The sequence below is a fragment of the Amblyraja radiata genome, chromosome 25 (genome assembly GCF_010909765.2).
Source record: "Amblyraja radiata isolate CabotCenter1 chromosome 25, sAmbRad1.1.pri, whole genome shotgun sequence".
Lineage (NCBI taxonomy): Eukaryota > Metazoa > Chordata > Chondrichthyes > Rajiformes > Rajidae > Amblyraja > Amblyraja radiata.
Window position 1 is genome coordinate 28455724 of NC_045980.1, and position 15456 is coordinate 28471179.

Sequence of the window (15456 nt, forward strand, 5' to 3'; positions counted from 1 at the left end):
TTTTTCCTCCTCAGTTCTAAATGGCCTACCCCTTATTCTTAAACTGTGGCCCCTGGTTCTGGACTCCCCCAACATCGGGAACATGTTTCCTGCATCTAGCGTATGTATTCTGTGCACTATACCACAGGCGGCACAGTGTCGCAGCGGTAGAGTTGCTGCCTTACACCGAAGGAAACCCGGGTTCGATTCTGACTATGGGTGTTGTCTGTATAGAGAGTGTATGTTCTCCCTGTGACAGCATGAGTTTTCTCCGGGTGCTCCGGTTTCCTCCCACATTCTAAAGACGTGCAGGTTTGTAGGTTAATTGGCTTCTGTAAATTGTCCCAGTGTGTAGGATAGAGCTAGTATACGGGTGATTTCTGGTCAGTGTGGACTTTGTGGGCCAAAGGGCCTGTTTTCATGTTGTCTCTCTAAACTAAACTAAAAATGTACCCTGTGATGTTCAATGTGTTGGCTTTAATAGTTCAGGTGATTTACTGCAACCTTGTTGCCAGGTAGTTTGCATTGTTAAAGAACTTTTGACTCTCAAATTGGTTTGCCTCTTTAAGGTCATTTCTCATGTACTCCTAGGTAGGTGAGAGCTATGGAGATTGAAGTTGAAATATAAATTATGCCAATTTGATTCTAATTAACTTCAATGTTTTATTTCAACCCTTGGCACACGAGGCACTAATGAGCTAAACAACAATTGAAGCACACTCACATACAATAACACTTCAAGTCCATTTTTTCTGCCTGATCTTCATTAATCTTGATTCACTTTGCATCAGCAGCATTAAAATAAACAGCAGCATCTAGTTTACTCATTGCCAATATATTCTAAAACCCCTGGGGTTGGTAATTACAGTGATTCACAACTAATCGAGAAAAAGATTTCTCTTGTTGCAGTTCTAAATGGGAATCCCTTTTAAAGTGTTCATTCCTCAGTCAGATATGTTACCCTGAAAAAAATAACCCTCTTAGTTATTCACCCTTCAAGCTTTGTCAGAATCATGTGTATTGCAAAGAGGCCTCTCATTCAGATCCTTATGGCCCTGTCCCACGGTACGAGTTCATTCCAAGAGCTCTCCCGAGTTTAAAAAAAAATCAAGCTCGTGGTAAGCACGGAGAATGAACGTAGAGGGTACGTCGGAGCTCAGGGACGTCTCTTAGCGGCTGGTAATGCAAACGGCAGGTACTCGGGTAGACGCGCCAATGGCAGGTAAGATTTTTCAACGTTGAAAAATGTCCACGAGAGCCCCGAGTACCGACGAGCGGCCATTACCGTAAATCTCCGAGTTCGAATCAGGGCAAACTCGGGAGAGCTCTTGGAATGAACTTGTACCGTGGGACAGGGCCATTATTTTTTGTCCTGGCATCTTCAAAGACTGTGTATGTGAAAACCCGGTCAGTTTGTTCATGCACCCCTGTACCAATTGAGTTGCAATGGCTCTCCATTTTTATGCTTCCATAAAGCCTTATGAAAATTCAATCGCAAGACAAAAGTCCTGCATACAGCATAGGTATGGGAAAATGAAGCATGTATATTAATGCCATCCAGCGCAGTGGCGCAGCGGTAGACCTGCTGCCTTACAGCGCCAGAGACCCGGGTTCGATCCTGACCACGGCTGCTGTCTGTACGGAGTTTATACGATCTCCCTGTGAACGTGCGGGTTTTCTCCAGGTGCGCTGGTTTCCTACCATGTTCCAAAGACGTACAGTTTGTTGGTTAATTGGCTTTGGTAAAGATTATAAATTGTAAGATAGTGCTGGCATACCATGGCTGGTCAGCGCGGACCCGGTGTGTCGAAGGGCCTGCTTCCGCGTTGTATGTCTAAAGTCTAAATCCACACACGTTTGAATGAGTTTTTACACAGCCGCTACTGCTATTGCAACTTCACATTTCCAGCGCAAAACTTGCTTTGCCCCTGAATCGTACTTACAGCGTCATTGCCACATAACTGTATGGCACTGCCCAGCACGATGATGATGCTGATCTGCCTTCGGAGAGAACGGTCTCGCAACAGTTCCCACAGCCCCTTCGCGTGTTGGCCTTCGAGCGCCGTTTGTTCTTCCAACATTTCATCCATTTCTGCAGACAGGTTAACGTCTCCATGCAGTCGCCTCAACGCTGGGAAAAGAGAGATGGTGATGGCACTGGCAATCCATCATAAGTCAGCATAGCCTGAAGATAGACACAAAATGCTGCAGAAACTCAGTGCTCAGGTAGCATCTCTGGAGAAAAGGTATAGGTGATGTTTCGGGTACCTTTGGCCCACACTGACCAACATGCCCCATCTACACTAGTCCCACCTGCATGCGTTTGGCCCATATCCCTCTAAACCTGTCCTATCCATGTACCTCCACATGTTTTAACATTGCGATTGTGCCAGCCTCAACTACCTCCTCCGGCAGCTCTTTGCATACACCCACCGCCCTTTGTGTTACCCCCCATGTTCCTATTAAACCTTCCCCCCTCACCTTAAACCTATGTCCACTGCTTCTCAATTCCTCTAGTCTGGCCAAGAGACTCTGTGAATCTACCCGACCTATTCCACTCATGATTTTGTACATGTGAGAATATGTTCATATGAGATGTTGTACATAAGATCACCCCTTATCCTCCTGCATTCCAAGGGATAGAAACGCAGCCTGCACAACCTCTCCCTATAGCGCAGGCCCTCCTCACACCCACGCAATGAGTCTGTAAAAGGGCCCCAACCAAAATCGTTACCTCCCCATGTTCTCCAGGGATGCAGTCGGCCCTGCTGAGTTACTCCAGCATTTTGTGTCGTTCAATGACAATGCATTCTCTCTTCTCTTTGCATTTCTTACCCTTCATGCACAAGTTCTTGTCTTCCTTGTCGATCAGCAGGTACCTGGGGCTTTCTGGACACCATGGAAGAGTGGCGAGCTGGATTAAGGCTGGTATTGCACAGGACGACAGCAGGACAGGCCACATTTCCTCCCTGCCAAGTACCTCACTGCGAGTAGAATTGTAACATGGCTTCACTTGCTTACGAACACAAATAGTGCTACCAATACAGTCAACCCACACAGTAAAAGCGCATGCTAAGCAGTGAGTAACGGACCGCTCAGTTCACAATACGAACTGATCATGCATAGAACAGACTGCCACCTACAGTCAGACAAATGAGTCCAGTTAATTGTCACAGAATCACCTACAAAGCACAGTGGTGAGAAGGAAATTACCATTTCTGACAGTTCAATTAAAGAAAGGACTTTAGTGATTTGAATTAGATATATTTACCTTGCTAAAAAGCTGTTATTTTGGTCATGAAGTTCTGAATACATTCTGAATGAAATTCTGGTTTACTCCCAAAATGAAGATGTCCTTATTTTTAAATATGTTATATGCTCACCTACAGGACTTTTAGCCTTAGATAGTCAGAGGGTCTGACTATCTAACGTCCACAATTCTCTGCAATTTATTGCGGTCATGGGTGAAGTTGTTCCCAAACTATGCAGTGATGCCCCCCCTCCACTACAGTGCATCTGCAGAAGTTGGTGAGAGTTGTTAGGGACATGCCGAACTTCCTAAGCTTATAGATGTGACAAAAGGGTTTCTGCAATTGGATCCCGAGGAGCTACTTGGTGAAAGGTTGGGAGCTGGAATGTGGGGGGCAGACAGTCATCTCTATCATTGTCCCCAAAATGGCACAATGGGTGTAAGAGATGCATTGTTAGACAATAGACAATAGGTGCAGGATTAGGCCAATCGGCCCTTCGAGCTCACACCGCCATTCAATGTGATCATGGTTGATCATCCCCAATCATACCCCGTTCCTGCCTACTCCCCATATCCCCTGACTCCGCTATCTTTAAGAACCCTATCTGGCTCTCTTGAAAGTATCCAGAGAACAGGCCTCCACCGCCCTCTGAGACAGAGAATTCCACAGATTCACAAATCTGTGAGAAAAAGTGTTTCCTCGTCTCCATTATAAATGGCTTACCCCTTATTCTTAAACTGTGGCCCCTGGTTCTGGACTCCCCCAACATCGGGAACATGTTTCCTGCCTCTAGCGTGTCCAAACCCTTAATAATCTTATATGTTTCAATAAGATTCCCTCTCATCCTTCTAAACTCCAGAGTATACAAGCCCAGCCGCTCCATTCTCTCAGCATATGACAGTCCCGCCATCCCAGGAATTAACCTTGTAAACCTACGCTGCACTCCCTCAATAGCAAGAATGTCCTTCCTCAAATTAGCGGACCAAACCTGCACACAATACTCCAGGTGTGGTCTCACTAGGGCCCTACACAACTGCAGGACCTCTTTGCTCCTATACTCTCCTCTTCAAGAAGGACCTCTTTGCTCCTATACTCAACTCCTCTTGTTATAAAGGCCAACATGCCATTCGCTTTCTTCACTGCCTGCTGTACATGCATGCTTACTCTCATTGACTAATGAACAAGGACCCCCAGATCCCGTTGTACTTCCCCTTTTCCCAACTTGACACCATTTAGATAGTAATCTGCCTTCCTGTTTTTGCAACAAAAGTGGATAACCTCATATTTATCCACATTTAACTGCATCTGCCATGCATCTGCCCACTCACCCAACCTGTCCAAGTCACCCTGCATTCTCATAGGATCCTCCTCACATTTCACACTGCCACCCAGCTTTGTGTCATCTGCAAATTTGCTAATGTTACATAGAAACATAGAAAATAGGTGCAGGAGTAGGCCATTCGGCCCTTCGAGCCTGCACTGCCATTCAATATGATCATGGCTGATCATCCAACTCAGTATCCTGTACCTGCCTTGTCTCCATACCCCCTGATCCCTTTAGCCACAAGGGCCACATCTAACTCCCTCTTAAATATAGTCAATGAACTGACCTCAACTACCTTCTGTAGCAGAGAATTCCACAGATTCAACACTCTCTGTGTGAAAAATGTTTTCCACATCTCGGTCCTAAAAGATTTCCCCCTTATCCTTAAACTGTGACCCCTCGTTCTGGACTATCGGGAACAATCTTCCTGCATCTAGCCTGTCCAACCCCTTAAGAATTTTGTAAGTTTCTATAAGATCCCCCCTCAATCTTCTAAATTCTAGTGAGTACAAACCGAGTCTATCCAGTCTTTCCTCATATCAAAGTCCTGACATCCCAGGAATCAGTCTGGTGAACCTTCTCTGTACTCCCTCTATGGCAAGAATGTCTTTTCTCAGATTAGGAGACCAAAACTGTACGCAATACTCCAGGTGTGGTCTCACCAAGACCCTGTACAACTGCAGTAGAATCTCCCTGCTCCTATACTCAAATCCTTTTGCTATGAATGCTGACATACCATTCGCTTTCTTCACTGCCTGCTGCACCTGCATGCCTACTTTTAATGACCGGTGTACCATGACACCCAGGTCTCGTTGCATCTCCCCTTTTCCTAATCGGCCACCATTCAGATAATAGTCTACTTTCCTGTTTTTGCCACCAAAGTGGATAACCTCACATTTATCCACATTATACTGCATCTGCCATGCATTTGCCCACTCACCCAGCCTATCCAAGTCACCTTGCAGCCTGCTAGCATCCTCCTCACAGCTAACACTGCCCCCCAGCTTCGTGTTATCCGCAAACGTGGAGATGTTTCAATTAATTCCCTCGTCCAAATCATTAATATATATCGTAAATAGCTGGGATCCCAGCACTGACCCCACTAGTCACTGCCTGCCATTGTGAAAAGTACCCGTTAATCCCTACTCTTTGTTTCCTGTCTGCCAACCAATTTTCTATCCATGTCAGCTCTATACCCCCAATACCAAGTGCCCTAATTTTGCCCACTAATCTCCTATGTGGGACCTTATCAAATGCTTTCTGAAAGTCCAGGTACACTACATCCACTGGCTCTCCCTTGTCCATTATCCTAGTCACATCTCAAAAAATTCCAGAAGATTAGTCACGCATGATTTCCCCTTCGTAAATCCATGCTGACTCGGACCGATCCTGTTACTGCTATCTAAATGTGCCGCTATTTCATCTTTTGTAATTGACTCCAGCGTCTCCCCACCAACGATGTCAGGCTAACTGGACTATAAATCAGTTTTCCCTCTCCCGCCTTTCTTAAAAAATGGGATAACATTAGCTACCCTCCAATCCACAGGAACTGATCCTGAATCTATAGAACATTGGAAACTTATCACCAATGCATCCACGATTTCTAGAGCCACTACCTTAAGTACCCTGGGATGCAGACCATCAGGCCCTGGGGATTTATCAGCCTTCAGTCCCATCAGACTACCAGCACCATTTCCTTTAGTTCCTCTGTCACCCCAGATCCTCTGGCCACTAGTATATCAGGAAGATTGCTTGTGTCCTCCTTAGTGAAGACGGATCGAAAGTACCTGTTCAACTCATCTGCCATTTCCTTGTTCCACATAATAAATTCACCTTTTTCAGTCTTCAAGGGTCCAACTTTGGTCTTAACTAATTTTTTCCTCTTCACACACCTAAAGAAACCTTTACTATCCTCCTTTATATTCTTGGCTAGCTTACCTTCGTACCTCATCTTTTCTCCCCATATTGCATTTTTAGTTATCTTCTGTTGCTCCTTAAACATTACCCAATTCTCTTGCTTCCCGCTCATCTTTGCTACATTGCACATCTTCTCTTTTATTTTTATACCATCCCTGACGTCCCTTGTCAGCCACGGTCGCCCCTTACTCCCCTTGGAATCTTACTTCCTCTTTGGAATGAACTGATCCTGCACCTTCTGAATTATTCCTAGAAATACCTGCCATTGTTGTTCCACTGTTATCCCTACTAGGGTATCTTTCCAGTCAACTGTGGCCAGCTCCTCCCTCATGGCTCCATAGTCCCCTTTATTCAACTGTAACACTGACAACTCCGATTTACCCTTCTCCCTCTCCAATTGTAGATTAAATTTGAACATATTATGGTCACTACCTCCTAATGGCTCCTTAACCTCATGTTCCTTTATCAAATCCAGTTCATTACATAACACTAAATCCAGAATTGCCTTTTCCTTGGTAGGCTCCAATACAAGCTGCTCTGAAAATCCATCATGGAGGCACTCTACAAACTCCCTTTCTTGGGGTCCAATACCAACCTGATTTTCCGTTAACCTGCATGCTGAAATCTCCCATAACAATCATAGCATTACCTTTACTACATGCCAATTTAAACTCCTGATTAAACTTGCACCCTATATACCCTACTATTTGAGGAGCTGTAGATAAGTCCCATTAGGGTCTTTTTACCATTACAATTCCTTAGTTCTATCCATACTGACTCCACATCTCCCGTTTCAATGTCACCCCTTGCAAGGGACTGAATTTCATTCCTCATCAACAGAGCTACCCCACCCCCTCTGCCCACCTGTCTGTCTTTTCGATAGGAGGTATACCCTTGAATATTCAGTTCCCAGCCCTGGCCCTCTTGCAGCCATGTCTCTGTAATTCCCACAACATCATACTTCCAATTTCTAACTGAGCCTCAAACTCGTCCACTTTATTTCTTATACTTTCCGCATTCATATTCAACACTTTGACCTCGGTATTCACCTCCCCTCTCACACCGCTCACAATTTGCCCTGACCTTACTCTCTTATCCCTTCTCAAACTTTCTTTCCCATTAATTCGGGAGTCTTTTGTAACTTCTCCTGTACTCACTTCCCCTTCAACATCTTTATACTCCCTGTACTCCCCCCCCCCCCCCACCATTGAGTTAAACCCATTAGGACAGCGGGCTGCTGCGAAAAAGAAGGTGAGAAGATGGCAAGAGATCACAGAGGATATTGCATGTTCTAATGAAACGTCACCAGAGTACTCTGGCTGAGAAATTCCTTTCTTACCTGTTGAGTGTGTTAACAGAGCAGTTTCAGTGATCCACTGGAACTGTTTTCAAGGATTCTGATGGGACTGAGTTTCCAAAGCAGCCTTAAGGACTCAAAAACTCCTTCCAGTTCAGCATGCTCACAATGTGGTCCCTTCTCCACCGAACACAATCTGGGTGATCACTTTGAAGAACACCTCTGTTCGGTCTGCACGTGTGGTCCTTCGTGTTTCCAGCGGCCCAGCTCACTTCCACTCTGACATCTCCACACTCATTGCCTTTGGTGCTCTAGTCTTACCCAGGTCACTGCTCCACACCGATCAGTTAATGTCTTCCAATATCACGCAAGTGCCAGGACTTAGAACTGCAGCTGCTAACTCGGGAGCTGTCCCTTATAGGGTCACATGCAAAGCAAGCAGGACTGATACAATTTCTGAACTGGGTTGACAAACGGCTGGTGAAAGAAACGGAGAGCGGAACAGGCCTTCGTCCCGATTCTTAGAGAGAGACCTTGGCAGGTTGATGCAGGACTGTCCTTCTAGGAGGCATGTTCTCTTTGCTAGAAATACATGGCACTACCAGAAACAGGAGGTAGCAAGGCAGAAGTTTTTAAACAGGAACACTTCTAGGACTGTAGATCAGGGCTATAAAAAAATACCATAACCTCATTAGATATGTGAAAGGGTATCCTCAGTATATAACACTCCTCATAACATCTACAACTTTCGCATTCAGCTCTCTTCACTCTTCCAAAACAATATTCCCACCAACACACTTATGAGCCTGTCCCACTTACGCGACTTTTTAGGCGACTACAGGAGACTATGAGGTCGCCACAAGGCCACCACATGTTCGCCGGAGGTTGCCGGGGTGTCGCCTGCATGGTGGTGGGTAGTTCCCGCATTCTCGTAACTAGTCGCGGCTTCATTCTGGTCGCCGCTAGGTTTTCAACATGTTGAAAAATTAGCGGCAACCTGAATTTTGACGGCATGGAGTAGCAAGAATTCTCGTGACATAGGTGCAGTGTTAGTGGGTCGCCAGGAGGTTGAAGGTTGAAGCTGGTGCTGACCTGTGAATTTCATTGGCTCATTGGGAAAAAAAAAAAACCTAAAGAGTAGTTTCCTTCTTCCCACCGTCACCCCTTCTCCCCCCTCCCTCCCCCCCCTCTTTTAAAGGACTTACGTGACCCTTCCCGTACACTGTGCTTTCACCGTCTTAATTACAGCACCAACCTTCCTGTTCATCGCGGTGTGTGTCTGTATCACATTGGCTTTGCACCGTGTGAATTTCACTCAGACAGTGCTCCCCCCGCTAGCCTTGTCCCCCGCCTGCATAACTGGCTGGTGAAGGAAGCGATGTGTCTATGTGTTCCACTCTGACAGCCGCCGTTCCAGTCGCCGGTTTTTCAGCGACCTGCTACAACTTGACAGTGGCCGGCAGTCACCTGAAAAATCGTCTAAGTGGGACAGGCCCAACACTCTCGCACACACACTGTTAGTTGATTAGTTTTATTAGTTTCATATTATTGTCATGTGTACCGAAGTAGTGAAAAGCTTTTTGTTGCGTGTTATTCAGTCAGAGACACGACTATACATGATCCAGAACCAGGGGCCACAGTTTAAGAATAAGGGGTAAGCCATTTAGAACGGAGATGAGGAAAAAACTTTTTCACACAGAGGGTTGTGAGTCTGTGGAATTCTCTGCCTCAGAAGGCAGTGGAGGCCAATTCTCTGGATGCTTTCAAGAGAGAGTTAGATAGAGCTGGGAAAGATTGTGGGGATATGGGGAGAAGGCAGGAACTGATTGTGGATGATCAGCCATGATCACATTGAATGGCGGTGCTGGCTCGAAGGGCCGAATGGCCTACTCCTGCATCTATTATCTATTGCAATCAAGCACACAGTGTACAGATACAGGATAAAGAGTGTAACATTTAGTGTAAGATAAAGTTCAGTAAAATTTGATTAAAGATAGTTCAAAGGTCTACAATGAGGTAAATGGGAGATCAAGACTGCTCTCCAGATGGTGAGAGGACGGTTCAGTTGTCTATTAGTGTTGGGGCGAAACTGTCCCTGAATCTGGAGGTGTGCATTTTCAAACTTCTGTAACTCTTGCCTAAGGGGAGAGACTGGTCCTTGATTATGTTGGTGGCCTTGCTGAGACAGCGTTAAGTGTAGATGGAGTCAATGGAAGGGAAGTTGGTTTGCTTGATGTCTGGGCTATGTCCACAACATTTTGTAATTTCTTGCAGTTTTGGCTGGAGCTGTTCCTAAACCATGCTTATAAAATGCTTTCAGTAGATCATCTGTAGATGTTGGTAAGGGTTGTTGGGGACATGCCGAAGTTTTGAAGCATTCTGAGAAAGCTGATGCATTTGGTGTCCTTTCTTGGCCACGGCTTCAATAAGGCTGGTCCAGGACAAATGGCTGACGATATTTATTCCTAAGAACTTGAAGCTTTCAACCATCTCTACTTCAACGCTCCAAATGCATTCCAGGGTATGTGACCCCTTCGCTTCCTGAGGCCGATTACAATCTCCTTCGTCTTGCTGACATTAAAGGAGAGGTTGTTGTTTTGGCACCAGGTTACGAAGTTCTCAATCTCTTTCCTGCACTCGGTCTCGTCATCATTTGATATCTGGCCCCACGATGGTGGTGTCGTCTGCGATTTTGTAAATTGAGTTGGATTGGTATTTGGCTGCACAGTGGTGGGTGTACAAGAGTAAAGGAGGGGGGCTGAGAATGCTTTCTTGTGGGGCACCAGCATTGCGGACTTTCATACAGGATGGTTTATCACCATCCTCACTGATTGTGGTCTGTTGGTCAGGAAGTCGGGGATCCAGTTACAGAGGGAGTGCTGACTCCAAGTTCCCCAAGTTTGGAGATGAGCTTGGGAATAATGGGATAATGGTATTGAAAGCAGAGCAGTAGTCTATGAACAGAAGTCTGAAGTAGGTCATCCTTCTTATCCAGGTGTTCCAGGGATGAGTGCAGGATCAGGGAGATGGCGGTAGGTGAACTGCACTGGATCAAGGCCGCTCGGTAGGCTGGAGTTAATGTGTTCCATAACCAGCCTCTCAAAGCACTTCATGATGGTGGATGTCACGGCCACTGGACGGTGGTCATTAAGGCATGAGATCTTGCTTTTATTTGGCACCAGGATGATAGTGGTCTTCTTGAAGCAGTTGGGTACCTCAATATGGAGTAGGGAGAGATTAAAATGTCCGTGAACATTCACGCTAGTTAGTCTGTGTAGTTCTTAAGGACACGGCCAGGAACTTCATCCTGGCCAGTTGCATTCCATGGGTTCTCCCTCAGGAAGGTTGAGCTCAGTTTTCCAGATTCAGTCTCACTCTGGTCCTTTATAATTTCAGTAAGAAGTCTTTACTCTTGTACGCCATAATACAAGCAATAAAGGCCAATATACATATCATATGTCTTGCTGTACTTACAAATTAAGTTTCAGAAATTCAAGTACAAGGCACCCCTACTCAACATCAATAACCTTCAATCATTCATTATTTAAATCAACACTTTCTCTATCAAAATGGATGACATCTTTCCGCATTATTATTCTCACAGACTGAGCATATCTCTATCATGCCCGAGGCTTCTCTGCCCCTTCTCTTAATTCCCAAAGCCACTTAGCCCTGCATAATCAGCAAACTTGGATATATTATACTTGGTCCTCTCATTCAAATGACATGCATTGATTGCAAAAATCTGGGAGTCCTGCACAAATCCCCCAGCCTGCCAACAAATCGCAGCTTCCCAATATGAGAATCCCTCCTATATTATAACTCTGTTGTCTATCTGTTAATAAAATCTTGGTCCGTGCCGGTACGTAACTCCCAATTCCATGTGCCCTTATTTTGTTTACTAACATCTTATGTGCCATTTTACATCACATCCCTAACAACAATGCTATCCCAGCATCGATCCATTACGGACTTAGCTTAGGTTGCACTGCGTACTTACGTTTGCGCCCTTACAGTCCGGTTACCTAGTATTATTGATAATTTGTTGTACTTTTGATTATTATACATTTTAGGAAAGCTCCCCCTCCCCTCCCCCCACTCACCATCACCAACCCCATAGTCACATCTGTGGAGTCATTTATGTTCCTTGGAACCATCATCTCTAGGGACCTTAAATGGGGGGCCATCATCGACACAAAGGTCAAAAAGGTCCAACAGAGGATGTACTTCCTGTGGCAGCTGAGAAAACACAATCTGCCACAGGCAATGATGGTCCAATTCTATACTGCCATCATAGAGTCTGTCCTCGCCTTCTCCATCATGGTCTGGTTTGGCTCAGCCACCAAGCATGACAATCCGGAGGCTGCAGCGCATCGTTCGATCAGCCGAGAAGGTTGTTGGCTGCAACGTTCCCCCCATCGACGAACTGTACACTGCAAGGGCCAGGAAGTGAGTGGGTAAGATCATCTCTGACCTCTCTCACCCTGGCCACACCCTTTGAAGCACTTCCCTCTGGAAGGCAACTCCGGACTGTCAAAGCCACCACAGCCAAACATAAAAACTGCTTTTTTCCACGAGTAGTAGCTCTACTCTACAACCAAAAGTCTGTAGCCTCCTTTTGCTCTGGTATTTTATTTCATTCTTCACATAGTTAAAATTATAATGTTTTATTCTTAATAGTTTACTGTATATCCAGGGCTCGAAATTAACGGTTGCCCAGTTGCCAAGGGCCACCTAAAGTCCCGCCAGGCAACCTAAAAGCCGTATCATTTTGCCCGGCTTGATACTGCAGATTCTAGTTTATACCGAAGATAGACACACAAAACTGGTGTAACTCAGCGGGTCAGGCAGCATCTCTGGAGAAAAGGAATAAGTGACGTTACTGGTCGGTGGCGACGACGGCTGTAGTGCAGGGTGACGGAGGGTCGGGGCGAATGACGGGCCCCGCACAGCAGCCGCGGCGGCTCCACCTCCTCCTCTCGCACCCCGCCCGCCCTCATAGCGGCCTCTGCATGCCACTCTGCCAACAGCGATAACCGTTTTCAAAACAAACCCTCCCACACGCTGAGGCCGGGAGGAGGGAGGAAGGGGGGGCCCCTTCTGCCGTCTGAAGCACCTGCACCGCTCGGCCCCGCACCTTCCTGTTTGCTGGCAGAGGAGGGGAGGCAGTGGCGAGGAGATCCCAACTGCCTCCCCCTTTGGTGGCGACACTTGGCGGTGGACAGGGACGGCCAAGGTAGTGGGGCGATGATGCCGGTGCTGTCCGAGGAGCACTGACCTTCCTTCCTCCCCACCTCCTCTGCCCCTTCCCCTCTCTCTCTCTCTCTCTCGTACAACCCCCTCCATCCCCCTTAACGCCTCTATGCAGTCCTCACTGACATCCCCTGTGCTCCCCTTTCCATCTACCCCCCCCCCCCCCCCCATCTATTCATCCTGCACTGATCTCCCTATCCACCTCGCTTTGATTCTCATGCCACCCCCATTCCATCCTACACTGGTCCCCCATTTCATCCTGTAATGAACCCCCTTCCCATCCATTTCTGCACTGCTCCCCCCCATCCATCCTGTACTGATCCCCCCCATTCATCCTGCACTGATCCCCCCCATTCATCTTGCACTGATCCCCCCCATTCAATGACCACTGACATCCCCCGCGCTCTCCCCTCACAATTTTACCTACTCCAACCAACACGCACTAATTCCCCTGCCTCAATCTATCCAACTCGGTAAGTTTCAATGAAGTGTCCCCTCATCCTTCTAAACTCCAGCGAGTGCAGGCCCAGTGCCTTCAAACACTCATCATATGTTAACCCAATCACCCCTGGTGTACTCCCACACTCCAAAGGTGTGCAGGCTAATTGTCATCCGTAATGTGTCTCTAGTGTGTAAGGAGTGGATGCGAAAGTGGGAAAACATGGATCCAGTGTACGAGTGGTCGATGCGGACTCGCTGGGCCAAAGGTCCTGTTCCCTGGCTGCATCTCAAAACTAAACTCTAAATCACAGGGCACATCTTCAGCAGTGCAAGAACACGGTTCTAGGTTTTCGCACAGATACTGACTGTTCTGCTGAGTATTTCCACCGTGGGAAACTGGAAAGGTTGAAGACAATCAGATGCTCAAAAAAACACAAACGCAAGTAAGTTCCAATCAATTGCTAAATGCCATTACTTCAAACCAACGTTAGAGGTCAAGATCAAGATGCAGCCATTATTCAGGACAAATTATAACACATGTAAGTGTGGCAGAAATCATGCAGAGTAAATTGTGAGACCAAAAGCATTATGAGAATCACATTTTAGAGGTTGCAGCATTTTAATGTTACTTGTCAGGAACATAATTATCACGTACACTGACAAAACTGACACCAAAAGTCTGAAGGAACCACTTCATCACAGAAAAATTAAAAATTTAAAAATTAAAAATTAAAATCAAGGTTTGTTGCAAGTTTAGAATAACAGGGAATTATAAGTATCTTGAAATTATTTACAGTTTTATAGAGAATATATTGTAAACTAGATTGTAATGTTGGTAATATTTAGTTTAGTTTATTTTATTTTAAAGATACATCGTGGAAACAGGCTCTTCAGCCCACTGAGTCCACACCGACCAGCGATCCCCACACACTTACACTATCCTACACACACTAGGGACAAGTTTACATTTATATCAAGCCAATTAACCTACAAACCTGTACACCTTTGGAGAGTGGGATGAAACCAGAGATCGCAGAGAAAGCCTACGCAGGTCACAAGGAGACCATACAAACTCCGTACGGACAGCTCCCGTAGTCAGAGTCGAACCCGGGTCTCTGGCGCTGTGAGGCAGCAACTCTATCTATGCGCCACCATGTCGCCCTTATAGATAACTTATTCTATAACCCTTATAGAATATAGAATAACAATTTTCCAAGAGTACATTAATGACTGGAATCCAATCAAATTTTAAACCTCCTTTAAAGACATGACGCCTTGGGAAGAAGCTGCAGCTTTCTCTGTTCTCAATCAGAAGTTAACATGGTGCCTACATGTTTTCAATTAATTTACGTCGCAGCCTTTAAATAATAATTTTAAAAAGTAGTCTAACATTCAGGGACAACGACAGACGCAGCGGTAGAGCTACTGCCTTACAACTCCAGAGACCCGGGTTCGATCCTGACCACGGGTGCTTGTCTGTACGGAGTTTGTATGTTCTCCCCATGACCTGCGTGGGTTTTCTCCGAGATCTTCGATTTCCTCTCACACTCCAAAGATGCACAGGTTTGCAGGTTAATTGGCTTGGTGTAAATGTAAAATTGTCCCTAGTGTGTGTAGGGTGGTGTTAACGTGCGGGGATCGTCAGTTAGTGCGGTCTTGAAGGGCCAACGGGCCTGTTTCCGCGCTGTATCACTAAACTAAACTACACTAAATTTGTTGAAATCGGTACCAAGTGCAGTTTGACACTGAGTATACATGGAGATGGCAACCAAAAGGGCCAAAGTAGTAGACTTTTAAAGAACATCTTAAAGAAATAGAGAGGAAGAGAGGGAAAGGTTTCCTGCATAAATTCTGGAGCGGAGCTTTATGCAGTTGAAAGGAATAAGCAAAGATATCAATGTTTAGTCCCTGAATGTAAATTTTCTTCACAGTTGCATGGTGAGCAATACATTATAGTTAGATTTTGATATTAGTATTTAGACGCTCTGAAGCAA

The 15456-nt window shown here is 45.8% G+C and overlaps 1 protein-coding gene across 4 annotated transcripts in view; it reads right to left on the reverse strand.

The window, feature by feature from the left end:
- The window catches only part of LOC116987534 (solute carrier family 2, facilitated glucose transporter member 11-like), a 38525-nt gene that overhangs the window by 10764 nt on the left and 12305 nt on the right, over positions 1–15456 (reverse strand). For all 4 annotated transcript variants that reach the window (XR_004415733.1, XM_033043647.1, XM_033043644.1 and 1 more), the window contains exons 7-8: positions 2815–2963; positions 1923–2110 (exon numbers count right to left, since the gene is read on the reverse strand). Coding sequence is in view for 3 of the 4 variants with exons in the window: in XM_033043647.1 (XP_032899538.1) it covers positions 1923–2110; positions 2815–2963 (337 nt within the window). In the remaining variant the exon portion in view is untranslated. The remainder of the gene's footprint in view (positions 1–1922; positions 2111–2814; positions 2964–15456) is intronic.